The following is a 24,531-nucleotide window of genomic DNA, read 5'->3' as shown; positions in this document are numbered from 1 at the left end:
TAAAATGCATCAATCTTGTGCACTTTGAGAGCTAAATGAGAGCAAGTTTGGTGATACTGTACTATTATACATTATTATTAATACATTATTGTAGCTTTTCTACTACGGGTACAGGCAGACTATTAATCTGGTTTTTGCTTTGTTGTCCATTGTGGATTTTAGTACCACTCGATGTAGCTGATCGTCATAGCAACGCCACATGAAAGCAACGCCTCTTTCACTTTCCCCGTTCGTCGGCTACCAAAGAGAGGAACCATGGCACCAGAAGGGCACTAAAAGGGGACTAGAAGGGCAGAAAGGCACTAGACTTAAGGCACATTATCCAATTATTTTGCACTAGAGGGCACATCATCATAATTTAGAGGACACCCATTCATTTTTCGCATGTGTAAAGGGCAGCCAATAAGGCACTTCCTCTCGTTTTCACCACTCTAGAGGCACTTTTTCAACCATGGAGGCATTACGAAGGGTCGGTCGTAAGAGATCTGACTTCTTCTTCCACCACTGTTCATTCTAAGTCTGTTTGTTCCTCCACAGATCGTACCTCAACCAGGAAGTCAAAGAGTCTGGAGTGCAGGGCTTTGGAGAGGGCGTCCCGGGTGTAGCACGCCTGCTCCACGTTCAGCGTCACGTCGATGGACTCCAGCGCGTTCCCCCATTTACTGTCCATCTTCCTGCTCGTCAGTTTCTCCTTCAGACGGTTCTGGTCGATTCCCAGCAGAAACGCAGGAAAGGCTAGGACTGTAAAAAAAAACCCCACAGAAAACAGAGTGTATAAATAAACATGTAGAAATAATTAGAAATGTTCTGGATTTAGCTTTTTCCACAAAACCGGGAGAGAAACCACACATACAGCCCTGTGGGAAATTTACATTTTTTTACCCAGTTTTTAGGCATTGTACATTTTTATGTTTCATTGTGTTTTAACTGTGTTTTAATTGTCTTATGTCCCCCTATCTTATTTCTTTCTATTTATCTTCTGTAAAGCACTTTGTGATTTTATCTGTGAAAAGTGCTATATAAATAAACTTTACTTACTTACTTACTTTTTTTTCCAGATTGAACTGGTAAGAAAAAACGTAAAAGCGCAGAAGATCATTTTTTACTTTATTTTTCTAATTTTTTTTTATTTTTGCATGAATGTAATCAATACAGCCAGTTAGAATTACATAATAAGTTAATAACCCCCATGTCTCTGAACACCAGTATGCAAACCACCGTGCAGGACTGCAGCCTTATGTAACCTTTACATAACAGAGTGAACCACTGCACACCCAGCGCTCCTCTGCACCTTTTGCACTGCATGAACTGGTGATAAAAGTCTCACAAATCTGAAAAGGCTTCTACTGATAATCACAATGCACACAATTGTGGTGCGCAGCCACAAAATGTGGACTATTCTGTGTCCAAACCACTAAAATAAAACATCCTCTGGAGGACAGAAACGTTTTGTTGGATGGCAACCCGATCTGAGTCACATGTCTCTTCTGTAGCTCTTTCTCAGAAACCTCAGATACTGACCAAGACTTCTGACATGCAGAGGTCAATTTATTGTTAAATTTAGGGACTAAATTATGAATAAATACCTTTTTCCATCTGGCAAAGAACTCCATGTCTATAAAACGTTTCAGAAGAAGTCTAAAAGCTCATTTAACTGATGTTTTAACATTCTAATTCACACACAAATACACTTTTATTTCATGTTCATTTTTGTTTTGTTTTTGTTATTGTCATTATAACTTGTTGATGTTATACATATGTTTTTTTATATTGTCAGTTTATTACTTTCCTATAACTATGAAATTTTAGGTGGAGGCTTTAAATAAACCCATCTGGGTTTTCTGCCTCTCCCTGCACTTTACACTTTATGTTATCTTTTTTTTTTGTAATTCAAAGTTTTTATTATCTTTTCATTTTTACAACATACAAACAAACATCAAACAATAACAGACAGGATGGAGGTAATAAAACATGCAATAATAATAGAAAATAAAATAAATAAAATAAATAAAATAAATAAAATAAATAAAATAAATAAAATAAATAAAATAAATAAAATAAAATACAAAATCTGAAAATAAATTAACTAAAAACAAGACAGGCAAGTGAGTAGGCATGCAAGCACATTAACACATCTGCCTACCAAAACTATCCCATTTTTCTTTTATCATATCATTTTCACAATTTAATCTCCCAACATCTTCTCACATGCCACAGTCTTCATCATCTGTATTTTCCACAGACTTTATGTTATCTTTGTCATTTTATGTAATTACAACTTTATGTTTTTGTAATACAAGACATGTTTAGACAAGGATTTTAACTTGTCATATTTAAGGAGAGGGGGTGGGAGTTTATAAGTTTTACTTCTTCTCACTCCTTTTCGAATATGTATTCTACATGTCATGTTAAATGTTTTGTCTGACTCTTTTTTCTAATTATTATGATTTTGTTTTCATATCCGAAATAAATAAAATAAAATAAACCAGAGAAAGAGCAGAGCAGAGCAGCTTTGAATTATATCTGAATGAGAAAAAGAAGAATAGTTTTGGGCTAACCCTTGAAAAAAAAAAGAAAAGAACAGCAGAGATCATTTGTCCCGACCTGGCGTTGATATCCTCCCCTGAGAGCCCCTCCCTGCCTTATTACAGTGACTCACTTCCCTGAAAAGGAAATGGCTCTCAGGCCTGCAGACTCAGAGCGTCTGGGAATGCTTCAGACCGCTGCAGTAGCTCTCCTTATGGGACCGAAGGGTGTGACTGACCATACGCCGGCTTAAATCAGGAGGAAAAGTCACTCTTTGTGTTGGGCAGGAAAAGGTATGGATTGTATACAAAGGCTGTTACTAAGGCTGCGTACAGTGAGTGGACCGAGGGAACAATGCTCCTATAAGCACAACTTCCCCTTCAGGAAATTTGTTAGTCAAAGTGGCACAACAGGAGGGAGTGTGTCACACATCCCATCAGGAGTGACACACACACACACACACACACACACACACTGATGCTGTCAGTCAGGCTCCATTTCTACAACACTGAGTCAGCTTCACTCCAGATAAAACAATTAGACATTTGAATGTTTGACTTCAGGGATGGGACTTTTTTTCTTTAATCACAGTGCTGCAGGATGAAGCAAAAACTTTCACAGCTTGTTAAGAGTTCCCAAGCAGGAGAGGTTGTATAAATGCAGATATTATGATTTTTTGTTTTTATTTGTATACATGCATATTTTTTGGTGCGGGCAGTACATTTTACATTTCATTTTTTTATATATTTTTTATTTTTAATGTATTTTATCCCTTTGCATTTTACTGTTCTATTGTTTACTACATCTCTTTGTAGTGTGTTATCTATTTATTGTTTGTGCAGCACTTTGGAAACCTTGTGTTTGCTAAAAATGTGCTATATAAATAAAGTGCATTGGATTGGATTGGATATTTCAATATGTTTAGCATGTGGAGACACTCATTTTTTTCCCAGAATTCATTATACTTCTTATGATTTATGCCATTCTAACTGTGTTTTCTGCACAAAAGACACTTTTTGCGTTGTTCCTACTTCTCGCTGTGATTGTGCTGATTCCATAGAGGTGCAGGACTTTTATATGTTGCAGTGAAATACAAGGCCACAGGGGATAAAATGTGAAAAGAGACAAGTTTTCTCCACATATTGTACATATTGAAGTATTGTCATGTTTCCAGCCTGTCCTCTCCTCTCAGGTCTGTGTAAACAGCCTCTCCATTTCTACAACACTGAGTCAGCTGCACTCGAGATAAAACAATTAGACATTTGAATGTTTGACTTCAGGGATGGGACCTCTTCTTTAATCACAGTGCTGCAGGATAAAAACAAAACTTTCACAGCTTGTTAAGAGTTCCCTCTGCAGTGAGTGGTGAAATTATACTGGCATCACTGGGTTAGCCTGGGGGGGCGTTAAAAACCATGACGATCCACTAAAGCAGCAGTTTTAAACACACAGAACACATGGTTCAACAAAACTACTCGCCTCTTCTCACATTTTACTCCCTGTGGCCTTGTATTTCACTGCAATATATAAAAGCCCTGCACCTCTATGGAATCAGCACAATCACAGTGAGAAGTGGGAACAATGCAAAAAGTGTCTTTTGTGCAGAAAACACAGTTAGAATGGCATAAATCATAAGAAGTATAATGAATTCTGGAAAAAAAATGAGTCTCCACATGCTAAACATATTGAAATATCTGCATTTAAACAACCTCTCCTGTCCTCTCCTCTCAGCTCTGTGTAAGACACTTTCAGCAGCTGTGACTCACTTATTAACATGTTAAATCTTGTTTGTTAAATCTGTACAAAACCGAAGGGTAAAAACATGATGTTGTGGTTTTGTAGGAGACTTTTTTGCAACCGGCAGTTGTGCTAAGCTAAAGATTAGCACCAAACCAAATATACAGTACGTGTTGAAACTGCATGTAGAACGATGCAGCCAGTGATAACATTTTAAATATTTACTCAATAAACAACTTTGGGGAGGCTCTGTTAACAGCAGATACAGGGTGTTTATGTAATCTTGTGACATGACGGCTCAAGTGAACTCTACAAACCTTCTTGCTGACGATGCAGATCCTAAAATAATTCTCCCATTGAAAAGATCCCAAAATAGCCATTTTCACATAACAGTACGTCACTGTCGGGATCATGTTACTTTGAACTAAATTATGTCCCAACCAGCCAAAATAATGTCCAATTTATTTGTGCAAGCAGTCTAAACATTTCTTTCAGCAACAGATGACGCACGGACTCTTGTTGGAGTCTGAACTTGGCCGCTGAAGCTTCATATGTGCAACACACACATGTGCAGTTAAAGCTCGCAGTAAGTGAGACTGGAGGAAACAGGAAAGGCAGAGATTATGGAGCGCCGCTGTTACGTCTGCACAGAACAGACCATGGCTTTGTACACTGGCTACTGCACTCATCTGCATCATACAGACACAGCGTGAGGAGGAAGAAAAGGAAAAAAACAGAGAAGAATAAAACAGGAGGAGAAGGGGACAGAAGGAGAAGTATTTTTCCTTCGTCTCTGGTGAAAAATATGTCCAGACCTTCCGTAATGGCATTTTATTTTCTGGTAATTTCTGGAATCCTCCAGACAATTGGCTGCAGCCCTGCATTAACACAATAAAACTTTAGGGAGTGAAAGTGGTGAGAGAGAAATATCCTCCAAAACCAAGTAGAGGAGGGCAGCTGAGGACACGGAGGAGGGGAGAGACGCTCAGAAAGACGAGAAAAACTAAAGCAGGCCTGAGCATTTACCATTTACCAGTTGGGAAAAGGGGGCGTGGTTAAAGCAAAAGGGGTGGGACTTTATGAACTATTGTTATGTAGAACTGTTCAGTGATGGATCATCATCATGCATGACAAGTTTGAGGCAGATTGGACAATGTATGCTGAAATTATAAAGTCTCGTGTTTTATGCAAAAACGCCATATTTTGCCACCATGCCACGCCCCCAAAGTGTGACGGTCTGCAAAGCTTTTAATAGCTTTTGGTGTCAAAGGCCTTGTGATGGTACTGAACAAGTCCGAAGTCAATCGGATTAAATCTGTAGGAGGAGTTTGTTAAAGTATGTGGCGTGGAAATGGCGAAAAAAACGACTAAAATGCCATTTTTTAATCCAAGATGGCCGACTTCCTGTTCGTTTTTGGGTATGGCTTCTTCAGACTTTTTGGTGCATCTTCCCATGATACATGGATGGACCAAATTTTGTGCAGGACAGGAGAGGCTGTTTATACAGAGCAGAGAGGAGAGGGCAGGACAGGAGAGGCTGTTTACACAGAGCTGAGAGGAGAGGACAGGAGAGGCTCTAAGTATAGGTGCTAGAAATACAAATAGTTCAATATGTATAGAATTTCTCCAATATTCGTGACACTTGTGGGCACTTGGAAAAGTATATATATATATATATATATATACAGAGAGAGAGAGAGAGAGAGAGAGAGAGAGAGAGAGAGAGAGGGAGAGAGAGAGAGATTGTCAGAGCAATTTAACTTGCGTTTTTTCTTTTTTTTTTATGATTTATGTAAGTTATTCTGCACAAAAGACATGTTTGAGTTGTTCACACTTCTAGCCCTGAATGTGCTGATTCCATAGAGCTGCAGGACTTAAAAAGACTAAAATGTATTTTAGTTTTCTGAGCTTCAGTTGTTGCTGTTCCCTGTTTCAGTGTAAATCACATGAAGCTGCTCCGCATAGTTCAGCTACTTACACTCTTCACTCTCCACAGCAGCGTAGTTGCCGGCTTCTTTGAAACTGATGTTTCCCAGGTGCAGGACTCCGGCTACAATCTGCAGCACCATGGAGCGATCCTCCCCTGAGATACCAATCACACCCATGGCATGCTGGGAAAAAAAACAGAATAAAGAAAGATCACGCAGGGCCGCAGCGTGGGTTTATTCACTCCTGTGGTACCTCGCTCATGTCCTCTAATTACTCCTGTTGCGGTCTGACGGGTAAACAAAAACAGGAGGAGATCGTTGGAAAAGAAAACAGAAGAGGACTGGTAGAGCGAGGGAGGAATGTAAAGGAGCCACATGAACGCTGCTACGAGATTCATGGACACACACACAAACACCTCCGAGGGTGTGAAGTTACTGCTGGTTAAACAGGAGGAGTGTGATCGTACCATCGTCTCCTGGAAGTCGCTCTTGTCGTTGATGTCGTCCACTTTGTAGGAGCCGGACTGGTTGAGGTAAGTGTAGTAATCCAGGCTGGTGATTCCCAGGCTGCTCTTCTGCTCTCCACTGGCTCCTTCTATCATCTGTAGAGCATTATAAAAGTTAGAATAGTTTTTCATTAGATACAGTTTTAGTGTCATCGTGAATTTTTGTTTCCAAATACAGTTAGTTTTAATTAGTTTTTAGAGTGAGTTTGCTCATTTTGTTTAGTTTTTATTCTTCGAAAAAAATTTGGTTTTAGTTACGTTTTTATTAGTTTTAGTGTTAGTTTTAGTTTTTTGTAATGGGGTATTTGTTGGGTGCGAGATTCAAAGAGGTCATAATAGAATCAACACTTTATATAAAAGCAAAATGGGAAGCAGAACTAAAAATCCAAATACAAGAGGAGGAGGAGTGGTACCACATGTGTGAGACACAATATACATCAACAAATTCATTAATATGGAGGGAGTTCTGCTGGAAAACCTGACTCGCTATTTTATAACTGCTGCAGAAATGTCTACCACTACACAATCCACTAACAGAGTCCTGTAGACTTCCCAGTCTCAGTAAACATATTTAACATGTGTTCCTGCATGTTCACTAACCAGAAGATATTTGGTCGGAGCTAAATAAATACTTTTCATATTAACCAAAAAGGATTATGCAGTGTTGCCCCGACATGTATTCTGCTGGATTTCCAGTGCTGCCAAAAAAAAAAGTGATTTGTAATATCATGGTTGAATTGAAGACTTTCAACTGCACACAGTGAAAGCACAACATGCAAAGTTTTACCCTTTAACACCAGATTACCATAATAACTAAACGGTTTACGCTATCAGAAAAATGTCAATGTTTTCTGAAAGCTGAGAAGTTGCTCTTTACAGCCAACATGGTGTCAATACAGTAATTTCATTTGCGCTTCTCCTGGAAACCAACAAAGCAGGAATACACACACTCAGCGGAGGAGAAATAGAAACACTGGATTACGTATGAAAAAAATAGACAGAGACAAAAACGAAGGACATTTTCACTATCATTTTGTTAGTTTTCATTAACTATAATAACCTTGCTGTAGAGAGCAGAGATTAATAGTTTATTGGCCCATGTGCTGTGTCATTATGATACATTTTCAGACTTATATGCTCCACTTATGTGTGCATGTGAAGAAAACTGCACTAAAAGAGCGAACGCCTCTTCAAGGGACCTCGAGCCATCCACACTGAAAACAGATTGACCATCGTCCTGCAGCCAAATGGCACGTCTAAGCCATCGTGTCCTCACATCCCCTCACAGACCCTTTTTCACGAGCCAAATGTGTCCCCTTCACTCTCCGGCTTTAGAGAAAAAAAAGGAGCCTCACCTGATAGAATATGTGGAAACTCCTCTCTCCGGGGTTTCTCATGACGACACGTGATTTCTCCAGGAGGAAGTTGGAGATTTTCCCTCCGTCTGGTTCTCCACCGGAGCTGAACTGGATCTCAAAGTATTTCCCCTGATGGATCAAAAAGCATGGTTTTAATTTTTAAAGCATTGGAGCGGGCTGCAATAAAGCTTAAAGGCCAGAGCTCTAACATCTGTAATATTGGCACCTGGCTGTTCTACGGTTGCTAGTTTTATGTTTGTGTGTGTTTACATCTGTAAAAAATCGGATCCTGTCTTGCTCTCTTCTCCAGAAAAAGTCTGTCATGTAATATCTGCTCCAGGCCCAGACGTGAACAGAGACACTTTTTATTCAGAGACAGCATCTCAAAAAGTAGTGATCTCAGAGCATCAGAGCCAAACTGAACTCATTTCCCCCAAAACTGGATCTAAAAATACCCTGAGACAATACTGCTTTGTGTGCTAACCTGAACACTTAAGCAAAAAGCATTTCCTAAAATGTGCTTTGCCTTAATTTCCTCGCCCTTGTTGACTGAGTTCCTGTGTAAGCAGTGAGCAGGATGTGCCTCAGTGGTTCTGCCTGAATGTCTTTCAGCTCTGGTTAACCAGGACACACATGAAGTTTGCTTCCTTTTCGCAGTAAAACACAAAAAGCTGTTACTGCAAATCTTTGTTTTCAGAAGTCTCAGCTTGGATCCAAAGGTGCGCCACAGAAAAGTTGAGTCCTCAAATTATTGCGGGGGTAAGTGGTAGCTACTGTATGTATTTATCTCTGAGAGACATTTAGGAGTTTAGGATCTGCAGTGTGAGCGAGTATTTCTAATTCTGTCTGTGTTTCCTGGAGTCGTCCTCACTTACACTGCAGATCGGCTTTTGTGGAAACATAAACATTCAAAAAAGGGTGAAAAATGTGTTCTTGGAGGAAGATTTTAGAATTTCCTTCTATATTTTTTTGGTGCATAGTATGCGTTTATGAGTTTGCATGTTCTCTCCGGGTCCTCCGGCTTCTTCCCACAGTCCAAAAACATGCGTCTTAGGTTTAAATGACTCTAAATTGTCCGTAGGAGTGAATGAGAGCGTTAATGGTTGTCTGTCTCTATGTGTCAGCCCTGTGACAGTCTATGACCTGTCCACATCTCAACAAAGTCAGCTGGGATTGCGGTTAAGGATAATGGATGGATGCATTGATAGTATACACATATTTGATCGTGTCTGTGGAGAGAGACAGGAAAGAGTCTTCATCTTCTACCTCCTCCCCCTCGGCAATATCTTCCGCAAATTTAACATTCACTTCCACCGCTATGCTGATGACACCCAGCTCTACCTCACCACTAAACCCTCCTCCTCTCCTCCGCCCACCTCCCTCACCAGTTGCATCTCTGAAATAAGAACCTGGTTCACCTCAAACTTCCTTAAATTAAACAGTAATAAAACAGAGGATCTACTCATTGGCACCAAATCTACTTTATCGAAAACCGACAGCTTTTCCTTCAACTTTCATTTGAACCCTCGTGGGTTGTTGCGGCAATTTGGGTATATATCCGTGAACATCTCTGGGGATTTATTCATTTTTCTATTGTGAACTTATGTATGCTGTTGTGTTAAATCCTGAACCATATCCAAGTGCACTTACATAACATATTCTAACTGGGTGCCATAACTGCAGTTTGTATATATTTTGGGTTTTTCTATTTGTTTCCCTTATATTTGTTGCTGTAAATATTTTGTTATCACATTCACTTAAACAATACAAGGTACCAGCACCAACTAACTGTCTTGTGTCCTTATTAATTGCCGACCACCAGCTCCAGCAGCCGTATCTGGACTTCTGAGCCCAACTTGCTAATATTAATAAATCATTAAAATTTGCTGTGGAGAGGGGCGCCTGGAATGCCCTGCTTAGCCTGCTGCCCCCGCGACCCGGCCCCGGATACGCGGAAGAAAATGGATGGATGGATAATATTTGCTAGTGAGTGCAAGTACCCGCTACACATATCAACACATCTGTTTAAAACTGCCTGTTCCTCTGATGACAATTGCGCCGTCCAACCTATTGTATTGTTCTTAATTTTGTGTATTTTATTGTTGTTTCTTTTTTCTCTCTTTTGTGTATGGTGTCCTTGAGTGCCAAGAAAGGCGCCTCCTAAATAAAATGTATTATTATTATTATTATTAGAGTGAAGGGCAGTGGCATACAGCCTCCGATCTGGCTTTTCTCTGCAGGTCATATATTTTCTTTAGTTAAAAATCCCAGTAATTAATTAAACTGCAATGCTCAGCACCCTGATTCACAAAAAAAAAGTGGAGAAACGAAGTTAAAGCCTTACAAATCTGCTGGAGTTGTTGTTCCTGACGGTCTTGGCGTTGCCGAAGGCCTCCAGCAGCGGGTTGGACTGCAGGATGATGTCTTTGACGTGCTGCAGGAGACAGAAGAGACGAGATGTTAGAGAAGTTTCCACTCACATTCAAACAGACAGAAATGCACATTTAGAGACAGACACATGGAGTCTGGAGGTCGTTGTGTTTCCTGTGAGCCATCTGCACGTCAGAAACACATGAGTTTTAAATCGAGACGTTCCTGCTTCCATTATTGTACACAGAAGTTGAATGGAAGTTATTTCTTGGAAACTTTCTAAGTTTAGTCCGGTATGAAAAGAAAAAATAAACACAGTGCTTCAAACTTGAAGCTATTTATAGAGAATCATACTGAGATGAGTTCATATTTTACTCTTCTCAGGCAGAGGAGAGGAGGTTATAATAGTTTTAAAGTTTTCATTAGTTTTAGTTTTAATTTCGTTGTGATTTTTTGTTTTCAAATTCAGTTAGTTTTAATTGGTATTTATTTTTTGGAAAATGCTTAGTTTTAGTTTACTTTTTATTAGTTGTAGTTGTTTTGTAATGGGGTATTTGTTGGGTCCAGATTCAATAAGGTCACAATAAATGTTTCCTTTATTTCCTTTGTCTGATCCATCTCAGCCCCAATAAGTTTATTAAGTCATAAAACCAGATAGATGAAATAGATTTCATATCAACCAAAAAGGTTTGCGGATGAAAAAAGTTGACAATTACATTTTCACTATAATTTTAGTTAGTTTTAGTTAGTTTTGTAAGCACAAAATACAGTTTCAGTTAGTTATCATTTCTTAAAAACTCATTTTTATTTTTATTTCAGTTAACAAAAATGTTTTTTCAATTCTAGTTTTTGTTATTTTGTTAATTATTTACACTAATAGATTCTGACTACTTGTGGAGCTTCAATGAATCAAAGAGACAAGAACTTTGAGTGAAAACACATTTCAAACATGGTGTCAAGATGTTAAAATAAATAGTCTATATCAATTACTTTTTAATTAACTATGTGTGAGTGTTGATAGATATAATTAAGTCTGAAGAGTGACAATGATCCAACAGATAAACAGATCTGTTACTGGCAGGGAGGTTTCATCTGGCCACAACTTTTCTACCACACACACACACACACACACACACACACACACACACGCACATATGTGAACACACACTTTTAACACATTGCATAAGAATGCATGTGTTGAACTGAGTGAACTGCACAGTGTGTGCAGAGCTGAAATGTGAAAGGGAAGTAAAGCTGAAGAGGTGGAGAAATACTATAAGGCCACATTTGTTTAACAAACAATACAGCGAGGGATATTTTCATAACCAGCTCTATATGTAAACATTTTTCCGGTCACTGTTCTGATGTTGGCGAAATGATACGCTGCATTTTTTTAGTTATGCTAAAGATAATGATATCATATGAAACTAGACGATCTAAGGAATCTATAGAGCTTGTTAGGATACCATGACGGGAAGTTGTTGAAAAAACGTTAGTTAGAGCATTCAGAGGATGTGCAGGTATATTATAAATATATATATGGTATATTCCTATGTATATCAACAATAAGAGGGTTTCTCTGAAGAACAGAAGTGCTCGTCATCCAATCGCTGAAAATACAGAAATCTCCAAAATGACCAAAGTTTTTGAACCCAAATCTCAGCATGGATTCTTCTCTGTTGTTCCAAAGGTCTTAGTGTGTTGATTTAATATTTCTGGAGGGTTTTCTGACCATTTTTATCCATTCTCAGTATGAATAAATTTGCATTATTGAGCACCAAATGTGTGTAACAAATGGTATCAAACCAAAAATTGCTGCAACAACTTGTGGGACCCAGTTGAACCTGGACTGGACTTTAGAAAGCGTCCACTAATGTTATGACCATTTATTCACCATAATAGGCTTCAATACATAAATAATTCATTCATTAAGTCATTTAAATTAGATATTTTTGGCCAGAACAACTCAACACACAGTGCTGAGCTTCATCTCAAATTAATCTTCAGGTTCACAGCTTTCAGATGATGTTCATCACTTCTATGTGGCATTTATTGTTGACCTGCTATCTCCCCCTAAAAAACTCACTGCCCACAACCACCAAAAAGCTCTTTGAATAATAATTTATCAGTTATACTGTAACTTGCAACTCTGAACACCTAAAACGTTCCACCAGCTCGACTGCAGATGATTTCTACCGTCGCCTCGTGGAAGCTGCTCTGAGTGGATTAAATATTAAAATCCCACTGCCATCATGGTGCAGGCATTTCCTCATCAAACTTTAGATCTTTATCGAGCTTAGAGACTGGACATCTGCTGGTTTGGGGGTCTGCCAGATGGCTCAAAGGGGAGCTGGGGGGGAATAAGAGGCTGCTGATGGGCTGATAATGGGGTCTGAGGAGGAGGAGGAGGAGGAGGAGGAGGAGGAGGAAGAGATGAGGAAGATTTAGGTCTGAGGAGGAGAAGAAGAAGTGCAGGAATGAAGCAGCAACAGGTTGATTTCATACTGTCTGCAGTGACGTTACAGAATCTGCAGAATTTGTGAATAATTCAGCAAGTAGGACGGGAAATCTAGAAATATTATGATAAAGATGCAAATGTTTACAGAATCAAATTCATTTTCACTCAAGTGAACATAATGATTATACTAAAAATAATGACTGAAAAAGCATTTTTACGCTCCAACCTTTTTCAACTTTGAAGAACCTTAAATAAATACTGTAATGTTTGGAATCTATGTTCAGATGAGTGCAGATTAGCTGCCATGTACACTGCTCAAAAAAATCAAGGGAACGCTTTCATCTCATGTCAGATCTTGTATATACATTTTTCCCAACAGAAAATGTCGATTTTGACACCAAGATTGACCTTCTAAGTGGCTTGGAAGATATATTGCTTCTCATAGACTTTATATGGGTGCCATCTCTGATCCACAATCTTGATGAAGTGGCTCCCATCAAAAATTTAAACCTATGTTAATAGAGACCATGTGGAAGAAACTTGGTACTTTTGTCCAGCTTGTCCCCTTTATTTAGCTCCGCCTCCTGACTAAACTGTCCTCAAAGAAAAACATCTTTTTCCTCACCTGGACCTTGGGCCCGCCCCCCGACACTCTGGAGATGTAGCTCATGATGTATTTGGCTGCTACAGTCTTCCCAGCGCCGCTCTCTCCGCTGGAAAACACACAAAGACAAGCACGTGTTTTAACAACCTGAGAGTCTGATTTAAATGAACAATGCACAATGACAAACAGCATGTGACACCTCAGTTCATATTCAGATCTCAGGTGAAGCGATCTGTGAAAACCTGCGAGGCGAAGCAGAGACTTATGAGCTCTGACTGCTATTATTTTCACAAAATGTTCAGAAACACCAAGGAAATAATAGTTTTTAAGCTGTAGATGGTTTGTTTACAAGTGTCATCATAAACATTGTCTGATGATTTTTTGAGTTACTTTTGGATTTGCTAATCAAAATATGTGTCCATATTCTTTGAAACATAAGTTTTCTTTAACAGATTGTCAAAAATACACTATTTATCAAAGAACGAAACTGTAAAAACAGGTATTATAAGCGAAACTGGAACTTCCTGACGGTCCTTGAATGGATCATCAGTTCCGAAAGTTTCTGTTGGAAAAAGTATCCGAAATTAAGCTTAAAATTGTGATATTTCTGTCAAAATCACTTAAAAATTAACCGTTTGGAATAACAACAACCAACGGTCACGTGACAAATATTCACTGAAAATCAGACAGAACTGCAGGCTGTTTACACAGAGCTGAGGGGAGAGGACAGGAGAGGCTGATTACACAGAGCTGAGAGGAGAGGACAGGAGAGGCTGTTTACACAGAGCTGAGGGGAGAGGACAGGAGAGGCTGTTTACACAGAACAGAGAGGAGAGGACAGGAGAGGTTGTATAAATGCAGATATTTCAATATGTTTAGGAGACACATTTTTTTGCCAGAATTCATGACACTTCTTATGATTTATGCCATTCTAACTGTGTTTTCTGACATTTTGCAACTTTTGCTGCCAAAAAATTGGCACAGTCAAAAATTAGCAATAGCAAGTTATTTTACATTATTCTATAGTCTGTTGATACATATTAGAGCATAATATGGCCAGAAATGACAGAAAAACACCATATTATGAAGTGTACAAAAACTGAAAAAGTCATTCTATAGCATGTTGATTTTTGTCAAAAAAAGGAACAATTTTAAAATGCCTGAAAATGCTTAAAATGGGTAATTTTTATAGTTTATTAGAGTATAATATGGACAGAAATTACAGTAAAAAAGACCAGATTTTGGGATGTCCAAAAATGTGCCGCTCAAAAAAAGTATTTAAAATTTTGACAAAAATTGTCAAATTTTAAAATGCCTGAAAGTGCTTAAAATGGATAATTTAGAGCATAATATGGCCAGAAATGACAGAAAAACACCATATTATGAAGTGTCCAAAAACTGAAAAAGTCATACCATGGCATGTCGATTTTTACCAAAAAAGGTAAAATTTTAAAATGCCTGAAAATGCTTAAATGTGTTCTATAAAAAAGAAACTTTGACTTGACTGGACTTGACTCATCAAAGATGACCTTTAACCCCTGAGTAATGCTAAACCTGCTGAATAAACAGGTGAAATCCCAGTTCCTGCTCCCAGTGTTGACACACTCCGTTTACTGGTCAAACCAAAGTGTTTTCTGCTACCAGGAGCAGATTTCAGCTCCTGTCGGCTGGCTCAGTGTTTAGTCCGCAGCACATCTGGTCAGATGAATTCTGCAGCAACAAGGACATTAATTCTGTTTTGTCACATTCACAGATTTTTCCAGCCTCCTCAGCCTACACTTGTCTGTTTCCCTGCTGGCCTTCCACTCTGCCACTCTCATACTTATTTTGACATATGTGGTTTGGCAGTGGATGACAGTGGAGTCTGTTTTTTCTTCTTTCTGTGCCTTAAAGTAGAGTCAGGTTGGTAATGGCTCTGTGAGAAACACAGCTGCAGACTGTTAGAGGCTGCCAGAGGAAGTCATGGGAGCCACTCTATTACACAGCAGCAGCCTCGACAAGGCTGGACCCTCCCCCTTTATTCTGCCTTACAAAGACTAACTGGAGGAACTATATTTCTGGTCGAACTTGAGTTATAACTAAAAATGAAACTCCTTGATGTCTTTTTTATCTTGTGACAAAGTTTTAGATGTCAATTTTGCTGAAATAATGATAGAAAAACTACAAAAAACAACTCAAAACCAAGCAGTAATTACTAATTTAAACATAAAAATAATAGAAATTAGTTTATTTGAAAGGGGAATTATTATCTAGATCAGTAGTTCTCAAATTTTTTTGAGTTGCGACCCCCAATTTAACATGCATGTTGTCCGTGACCCCCGCTCACTGAACAGAATCTCACATGCACAGTTCAGATCACCCAAAAAAGAAACAAAATGACCAAAAAAAGGAAACAAAATGACCAAAACGACAAAAAATGACCAAAAAAGACACAAAATTACCCAAAATAGAAACAAAATCCCCCAAAAAAGACACAAAATGACTAAAAAAAGACACAAAATGACCAAAGAAAGGAAACAAAAGGACCAAAAAAGACACAAATTGACCACAAAATGATCAAAAAAAGACACAAATGACCAAAAAACACACAAAATGACCAAAAAAAGACATTAAGTGACCAAAAAGACTAAAACACATGAACACTTTAACACAGTGGAGACAGAGCTGACTTCCAAAATGATTTGGCGACCCCCAGAAATCATCTCGCGACCCCAATTGGGGTCCCGACCCCAAGGTTGAGAATAGCTGATCTAGATAGTGATGAAGTAAAAGAGTGAGATTCAATTATATTAAGATTAAAATATAACCAACTAAATGATGTTTATAGATGGTTTATAGACCAATTATTAACCATTTACAAAGGGCTATACATATTTAATCTTTAAATGTTTTAAACCAATTTCTTAAAGGTATATGAATAATTTCAAAATCATTATCATACTTAATATGTTGTTAAAACTGTTATAATGAGTGCAACTAAAACTATTGATAAACAATTAATTATAATTTATTGGTTTGTTAATGGTAAAGTAACTATAAACGAACATTAATATACCATCTATTTGTCATTTATAAATTATTTGGTTAGTTAAACATTAATAAATTATGTATTTACCATTCTAAATGGCCTATATACTGTTTATAAATGATGATTAAACATTAATAAACTATTTGTTTACCATTTATAAATGATTTAGTTAGTTAAACATTCATAAAAATATGTATTTACCATTCTAGATGGCCTCTATATGGTTTATAAATGATGATTAAACATTAATCTTTAACCATTTATAAATGAGGGTTATTGTAAAGTGTTACCCATAACTTTATTATATTAAGTCTAACATTTGCACATCTTTGAATAGAGTTGTCAAACACTTTTAAACACACTGATAACAAATAAATTTGAAAATGTTTGTTCACTAAAAACAAAATATAAAAGCTGAAAGAAGATGACAACATTATAGTTACTGCTCTCTGTTTATCATCACTATTAGAATCTTTTACAGCAAAACCAAAGTGCAGTAGCTACATTTTTGGGGTCAAAGGTCAATTAAATCATCATGATTTTTGAGCATAAAAATGACATCATCAATACATGTAGAAATAAGTGTCATATCACTTATCTACATATAACTAATTTGGATGACCAGTTAAAAAACGTTTAAACACTTTAAATCAGTTTTTCTCAGTTTGACCCTTTTAGTTACTGCAGTTAGACTCTGTAGGACAGAATAAACCTCCTGGTTTCTTCCATTGTCTGGGCTGAATCACTGCACACTTACTGCTCTGTTTCACTCATGTGCTGAGTTGCTGTTTTTACTTTTAATGTCAGGAAAAAGCTCCAGAGCTCTGAGAGCATTGTCTCTCTAGAGTTATTTTCAGCGGGGAGTCGGAGGCTCATTCTGAGCCCCGAAAATGGGCGAGACTCATTGTTGTGGCGCTGAAACGCTCCGAGGCATTGTTAACTTCCTCAGAGATTTATTAACCAAACAAGGACATGAGTTGTACAATGCAGAGGCTGAAGCATCATCTTTCATAAATCATTACTGACGTTAGCTATGAGAAAGATGCTCAGTCAACATGAGGGTTTTAAATCCCACAGAACGAGTTGCATGTACAGAAAGTTCCAGTAGACTCTTGGAATTTCTTCTGTTGTAACATGAGAACATGAAGGGGGGAAAATACACTTCTTTATGTGTTGAAGCTACAAGAGGCTATCTGTTTTATGGCCCTGGAGTCGAGGAATTACATATCTGTTTCACACAATAGAGCCAGAAATTACAGTAAAAAAGACCATATTTTGGGATGTCCAAAAATGAGCCGCTCAAAAAAAGTTCTCGTATAGTATGTCAAATTTTGATAAAAATGGTCAGATTTTAAAGCTCTAAAAATGCTTAAAATGGGTCAATTATAGTCTGTTGATACATATTAGAGCATAAAACGGCAAGAAATGACAGAAAAACATCATATTATAGGATGTCCAAATCTGAAAAAAAGTAATTCTATATATAATATGTCGATTTTTGTCGAAAAAAGGTCAAATTTTAAAACTCTAAAAATACTAGAAATGGGTCCATTATAGTCCGTTTATACATATTAGAGCATAATAAGGGGAAAAAGAACACATTTTGGGATGTCCAAAAATGACCCATTAAAAAAAAAAGTCATACTAAAGCAGGTCACATTTTGACAAGAGTGGCCAAATATTAAAATTCCCAAAAATTGCTAGAAATGGGTCAATTATAGTCTGTTGATACATGTTAGCTATGAGAAAGATGCACATCAACATGAGGGTTTTACATCCCACAGAACGAGTTGCATGTACAGAAAGTTCCAGTAGACTCTTGGAATTTCTTCTGTTGTAACATGAGAACATAAAGGGGGGAAATACTCTTCTTTATGTGTTAAAGCTGCAAGAGGTTATCTGTTTTATGGCCCTGGAGTCAGAGAATTAGTTTCACTTTCAAATGATAAACAAAACTTCAACCAAGAGAGTCTGTGATTAATTGACTTCTGTGGAGTCTTGACGCTTTATTTGTGGTTTTGTTATTAAAGTAATCTTTATTGCAGCAGACTTTATTAAAGACAGGGAGCAGTGTTTGGTTGCAGCAGTGTAGAAGTAAAAAAAACGGAGACAACACGATGACAGAGCTGCACATCCAGTGAGCAGCAAAAATGGTCAAATTTTAAAATACCTAAAAATGCTAGAAATGGCGCAATTACAGTCCGTTGATAGATATTAGAGCATTATATGGCCAGAAATGGCAGAAAAAAACCATATTATGGGATGTCCAAAAACTGAAAAAAGTCATACGTCGATTTTTGTCAAAATGGTAAAATATTAAAATGCTTAAAATGGCTCAATTATAGTCTGTTGATACATTTTAGAGCATAATATGGCCAGAAATAAAAATTAAACACAATTTTATGTGTAAAAACCTTAAAAAAAGTCATACTATAGTAAGCCGATTTTTGTCAAAAATGTCAAATTTTAAAATACCTAAAATGCTAGAAATGGGGCAATTATGGTTTTTTGAAACATATTAGATAAATGACAGCTTTGAGTTTGCTGCTTCAAAGCAACACAATCAATTGTATATTTAGAGTTAATTTACTGCCTTGAACTCCTCGGAGAGGAAGGAGTAGTACTACGCAGTATGACATCATGTGTAACAGCTGTGGAGCTGTGAGAACAGAACATCAGTGAATCAGCTTCTGTACAAAAGACTGAATAAACAGCACAAGCTGATAACATCAGCTGTTAGTGACCACTAACCCAGTCACAGCATCAACAGGATTAAAGCTGCTGACTTGAGTCAGCTGGGAGTCCAAGAGGAAGCAAGAAGGTCATCTACTGACTCATGGACGCTCATTAAACAAAGAAAAAGGCTCAAAAGACTGAAATTAAAGCCAGTATGGAGTTAGATTTGTGCCAAAATGTTCAAACAACCCTTATTCAAATTCAAACGAAAGAATATTAATCAAAATATCAAAGACAAAATTAAAAACTTGCAATCAAATTATTTGTGTAATTACAAAAGAAATCTGTCTTTAAGTCTTTGAATAACTGATTTTTTGTTTGTTTTTTTGCTGCTGCTTTTGCTTTTGCGATTCTGTCTTGCAAAGACCACAACACAACAGAAGTGTTTCCAGAGGACACTTAAAAGTGATGCACACGTCAGGACACGCTTGTGATATTATCACGTTATTTCAAGATAATTATAATTTCACATTATAACTTATAACTAGTCAGCGATCAATAGCGTGCTTACTAGCGGCTGATCATAGCATACTTACGTTAGCGGCTGATAATAGCGTGCTTATGTTAGCCGGCGATCAATAGCATGCTAGAGATGTTATAATGTGATATATAGCGTTAGCCCGCTAGCCCGTATCAATCACATTGCAGTTAAACAAATCAAATTAATGAATGATACACGTTTTAGTTGGTCTCTCTCAACGGCACCGAGTTGGTCTGAGTCCTGCTAGCTTGCTAACACAAGCATGCTATGATCGCCCACTAATGTTAGCACGCTATCGATCTGCCACTAATGTTAGCACGCTAGCCCCTATCAATCACATTGCAGTTACATAAATCAAATAAATGAATGATTCACGTTTAAGATGGTCTCTCTCAACAACACTTGGTCTTGGTCTTGCTAGGCCACTATAGCCCACTATGGCTAGCATGCTATTGAATGCTGGCTAACATTAGCACGCTATTATCAGCCGCTAACGTAAGTATGCTATGATCAGCCACTATGTTAGCATGCTATCGATTGCTGACGTTATAACGTGAAATTGTCATTATCTTGAAATAATGTGATAATATCACAAGCGTGTCCTGACGTGTGCATCACTTTTAAGTGTCCTCTGGAAACACTTCTGTTGTGTTGTGGTCTATGGGCAGCACTTTTTCTTATTGTGTTGTGTTGTGAAGAAGACCCAGAACACGGTGGAGGGATTATATCTCTCGCCTGGCCGCCCTGCTTAACCTGCTGCCCCCGCGACCCGGCCCCGGATAAGCGGACGAGAATGGATTTGCTTGTATTTTGTGCATTTGCATGTGTTTTCAGTGCTGTGAGCTCTCAGGGCCACCATAGGAACATCTCTGGGTTCACAGGGTTAATATAAGCAGTTTCTCCTCACATGACGGCTCTGATTTCATCTCGAGTGACAAACTGATAAGAGCGACCTGCTCCAGATGATCCTTTTCATATCTGCTGCAGATGTTGAGAGATCGCTGCATTAGTCACATGCTGCATTGAGCAGGCAGCAGGTGGATAAACTACATAAATAAAAGTTCATCACTTCATCAGCGTCCTGAATTCCCCTTTTGGTTCATTCACACATTTCTTAGCGAGTGTTAAAAGCGCCAACGCAGCCTGCAGCTGACCACAGTGCCCTGCCAGCAGTTCACAGCAGCCTTTGTTTGCTGAGACCTGGTTCATCATAAAACCACTTCCATGCTTTTGTTTGCTGATTTAGTCGATCACAAAATCCACCTCAGTGCCTTTATGTGGGAAACTGAACTAGCAACTGCTGGCTGTCCAAACAACGGACAGCGAAAGTGCTGAAGCAGGGTCCATTCGTCATGAGGTAAGCACTATAGCAACCGCTGCTCGCTCAGGTGACTAAAGCCCGTCATGACACCACACTTTTCTCTCCAAGGCTTTGTAGCGCAAAAACATTCAGCCACAGACTCAAACAAGCAGGAAAAGGAGCTAAAATCCCCTAAAAATCCAGGGAAAGAGTGATCCTGGGTCAGGGATCATGCAGGTGTTCTTCCTGCTCTGTTTTTTATTTTCATTTTAAATCAGGAAGCTCTTCAAAAATATGTTAGAAAAAGTAACCAAAGTGAAGCTTGAAATTGTGATATTTCTGTCAAAATCACTTAAAAAATAAACCGTTTGTAATCACCAGAGCCTGTTAAAAACATGAAATTCTGCTCCTCAGAGACACTTGAAGAAATGATTTGCTGAGACCAACGGACACGTGACAAATATTCACTGAAAATCAGACAGAACTGCAGCCTGTTTACACAGAGCTGAGGAGAGAGGACAGATGAGGCTGTTTACACAGAGCTGAGGGAAGAGGACAGGAAAGGATGGATGTATTTTTCTAATATTCATGACACTTGTGGGTACTTGGAAAAGGGTTGTATGTATACATTCTGTTCCAATTTTGTTTAAATCATTTATCAGGTAAATTACTGTGTTACTCTGCACAAAAGGCATTTTTTTATTGTTCACACTTGCTGATTCCATAGAGCTGCAGGACTCATTCAACATTCATCCACAGACTCAAACAGGCTGCAAAAGGAGCTAAAACCCCCTAAAATCCAGGGAAAGAGTGATCCTGGGTCAGAGATCATGCAGGTGTTCTTCCTGCTCTGTTTCTTTATTTTATTTTTTTAAATCAGGAAGTTGTTCAAAAATAGCAGCTCCTTTGTTTCCATCTCACATCCTGACTGGAGGTCAGGTCCAGCTGCTAACTCTGCATTGTTTTTAGATTTGGGTTTATATTTTTCCCATAATTTGCATTTTCTTTTCTTTTTTTTTTTGCTGCAAAATGAATGAATGAAAATGCGTTTCAGTGGTGGAATGTAACTAAGTAGTGTAACTTTTTTTTTTTTTTTTTTTTTTAACATTGTGTTAATTGAATTGAATTTTGTCATGTTAACATAGCGAGTCATACATTGAACATCATATTTTTTGTATTTGTATGTTATTTATTTATATAAAAAAATAAAAAAATTATATATACATTTATTTATGTATTTATTTATTTTTCTTTTTTTGTATGTGAAAAAAATGTGGGAAAAATATTTATGTATTTTTCTTTTTTGTATGTAAAGAAATGTGGGGGGGGGAATATATATATATATTTATCATTTTATTTATTTGAATATATATATATATTTATTTTATTTTATTTTTTTGTATGTGAAAAAAAATGTGGGTGAAAAAATAAATACTAGATACTGTAACATGACAATCAAAACTTCAAAAGCAAATAAATTAATAAAAAAGAATACAATAATATAGATGAATAAACCTATATATAAATGGAAATTAATTCGAGGTATATAAAAGTCCAAAGGTGAAGCCAAGAATGAAAAAAATAAATAATAACAATTGTAATTACATTTTGCGCCTCATGTCTGATTGGTATCACCTCTTATATGATCTATATCTGCTGTATTGAAATGCTTTAACATTTTACCCCATGCAGGAGGATTTGCATTTTTTCAGGGAGGTGGAGAGCTCTATGATGGAAAATCACCAAAGAAACAACAACAACCCAGTCAGTCAATCAGCCGTAGCAACATGATGTGGTGGAACCGGTTCTGTTCTCCTGTTCCACCCAAACCATTACCACAGCCTGCGCTCTGTTAGAACGTAGATCACATCGTTCAGATTATTATCTCACTCTTTGTCTCTGATCCTGGATCAGATCTGACTCCTGACACATGACGTCAGATCACTAAAGGTACATTCAGTCAGTTCAGTCTGTCACATGCCATCAGGTCACGCTGCGTAAAGAAGAAGACGGAGAATCATTCTGTCATTTTGTTTCCAGTCTCACCTGATGATGACACATTGGTTCTCCCTGTCGATCATCATGTTCCTGTACATGTTGTCTGCCAGAGCGTAGATGTGAGGAGGGTTCTCGTACTGAGCCTGAAGGGACAAAATTAAAAGAATTTAGTTAAAATTAATAGTGAAACAGCTTTTGTAGAAGAGGTTATTCTTACAGTCTGTGTAAAAACGGTTTAATATACTGTCATGGAACAATTATTAGACCACTGTCTAAAAATAGATCATGAGAGTTTAATTTAAAAGCTGATATCTAGACATTTTTCATGGTTTTCTTGATATTAACCAATATATATAATTAAAATATATATAATTGTTTATTGTAAGGTGACCTTGAGAGTCCTGAAAGGCGCCTATAAATAAAATGCATTATTATTATTATATATGTACATATATATTTGGTCATTTTGTGTCTTTTTTGGTCATTTTTACATCTATTTTTTGTACTTTTGTCTCTTTTGAGGTCATTTTTACAACTATTATTTTGTCATTTTTGATCATTTTTACATTTTTGGTCAATTTGTGTCTACTTCGATAAATTGTGTCCCTTTTTACATCTATTTTTTGGTCATTTTGTGTTTTTTTAAATCATTTTTACATCTATTTATGGTTAATTTGTGTCCATTTCAATAAATGGTGTCCATTTTTTGGTCATTTTGTGTGTTTTTGGTCATTTTGTGTCTTTTTTGGTCATTTTTACATCAATCTTTTGTAATTTTGTCTCTTTTGAGGCCATTATTACAACTATTTTTTGTCATTTTTGATCATTTTTACATCTATATCTGGTCAATTTGTGTCTATTTCAATAAATGGTGCCCATTTTTGGTAATTTTGTGTGTTTTTGGTAATTTTTTCTGTCTTTTTTCGTCTTTTTTTTTACATCTACAGTCATGGAAACATTCTTGATAATAACCAAAATCATCATCAATAAAACCATGTTAAATGTCTAGATATCAGCTCTATTTTTGTTGTTTTGTCTGAACTTTGCAGGCTGAGCTGATAACACAATGCAAACCTGAACCCAGTGCACCTAACTACCGATCTACCAGACTGTTAAAACTGGCATGTGAGCCTCTGAGTGTTTCAACAGTCAGTGAGGACATTAGGAGTCACTCAGTGTTCCTGACTGGAGGAGCAGCTCCTCTCAGCCAGGAGACGAGGAGCAGCTCCTCTCAGCCAGGAGACGAGGAGCAGCTCCTCTCAGCCAGGAGACGAGGAGCAGCAGCTCCAACAGGCTGTTCTCTGAACGTTCTGCCAACACTCCTCAAGGCCTGAGTCCAGTTTCTGACAGAAACATCTGCACCAGCCTGCTGGAAACTGGAACACTGCAGCTAACCAGTTCATCCTGAAGCCTTTTGTCCTTCAGACTGTTGCTATCCCAAACCCCCAGACACAAGTCAGTGTTCCTCTTTGAATCTTTCAGACAACAGAAGCCCTTAATA

At 37.6% G+C, this 24,531-nt stretch overlaps 1 protein-coding gene across 2 annotated transcripts in view; it reads right to left on the bottom strand.

Moving 5' to 3' along the window:
- The window catches only part of myo1ea (myosin IEa), a 95,868-nt gene that overhangs the window by 37,669 nt on the left and 33,668 nt on the right, over positions 1-24,531 (bottom strand). For both annotated transcript variants that reach the window (XM_059359023.1, XM_059359032.1), the window contains exons 4-10: positions 23,079-23,173; positions 13,509-13,596; positions 10,400-10,489; positions 8,053-8,184; positions 6,659-6,793; positions 6,242-6,374; positions 545-741 (exon numbers count right to left, since the gene is read on the bottom strand). In XM_059359023.1, coding sequence (XP_059215006.1) covers positions 545-741; positions 6,242-6,374; positions 6,659-6,793; positions 8,053-8,184; positions 10,400-10,489; positions 13,509-13,596; positions 23,079-23,173 — 870 coding nt within the window. The remainder of the gene's footprint in view (positions 1-544; positions 742-6,241; positions 6,375-6,658; positions 6,794-8,052; positions 8,185-10,399; positions 10,490-13,508; positions 13,597-23,078; positions 23,174-24,531) is intronic.

This window comes from Centropristis striata, chromosome 2, assembly GCF_030273125.1.
Source record: "Centropristis striata isolate RG_2023a ecotype Rhode Island chromosome 2, C.striata_1.0, whole genome shotgun sequence".
In the NCBI taxonomy this organism is placed as follows: domain Eukaryota; kingdom Metazoa; phylum Chordata; class Actinopteri; order Perciformes; family Serranidae; genus Centropristis; species Centropristis striata.
The sequence above is the reverse complement of the archived record's forward strand: the minus strand, read 5'-3'. Positions and strand labels throughout refer to the sequence as shown.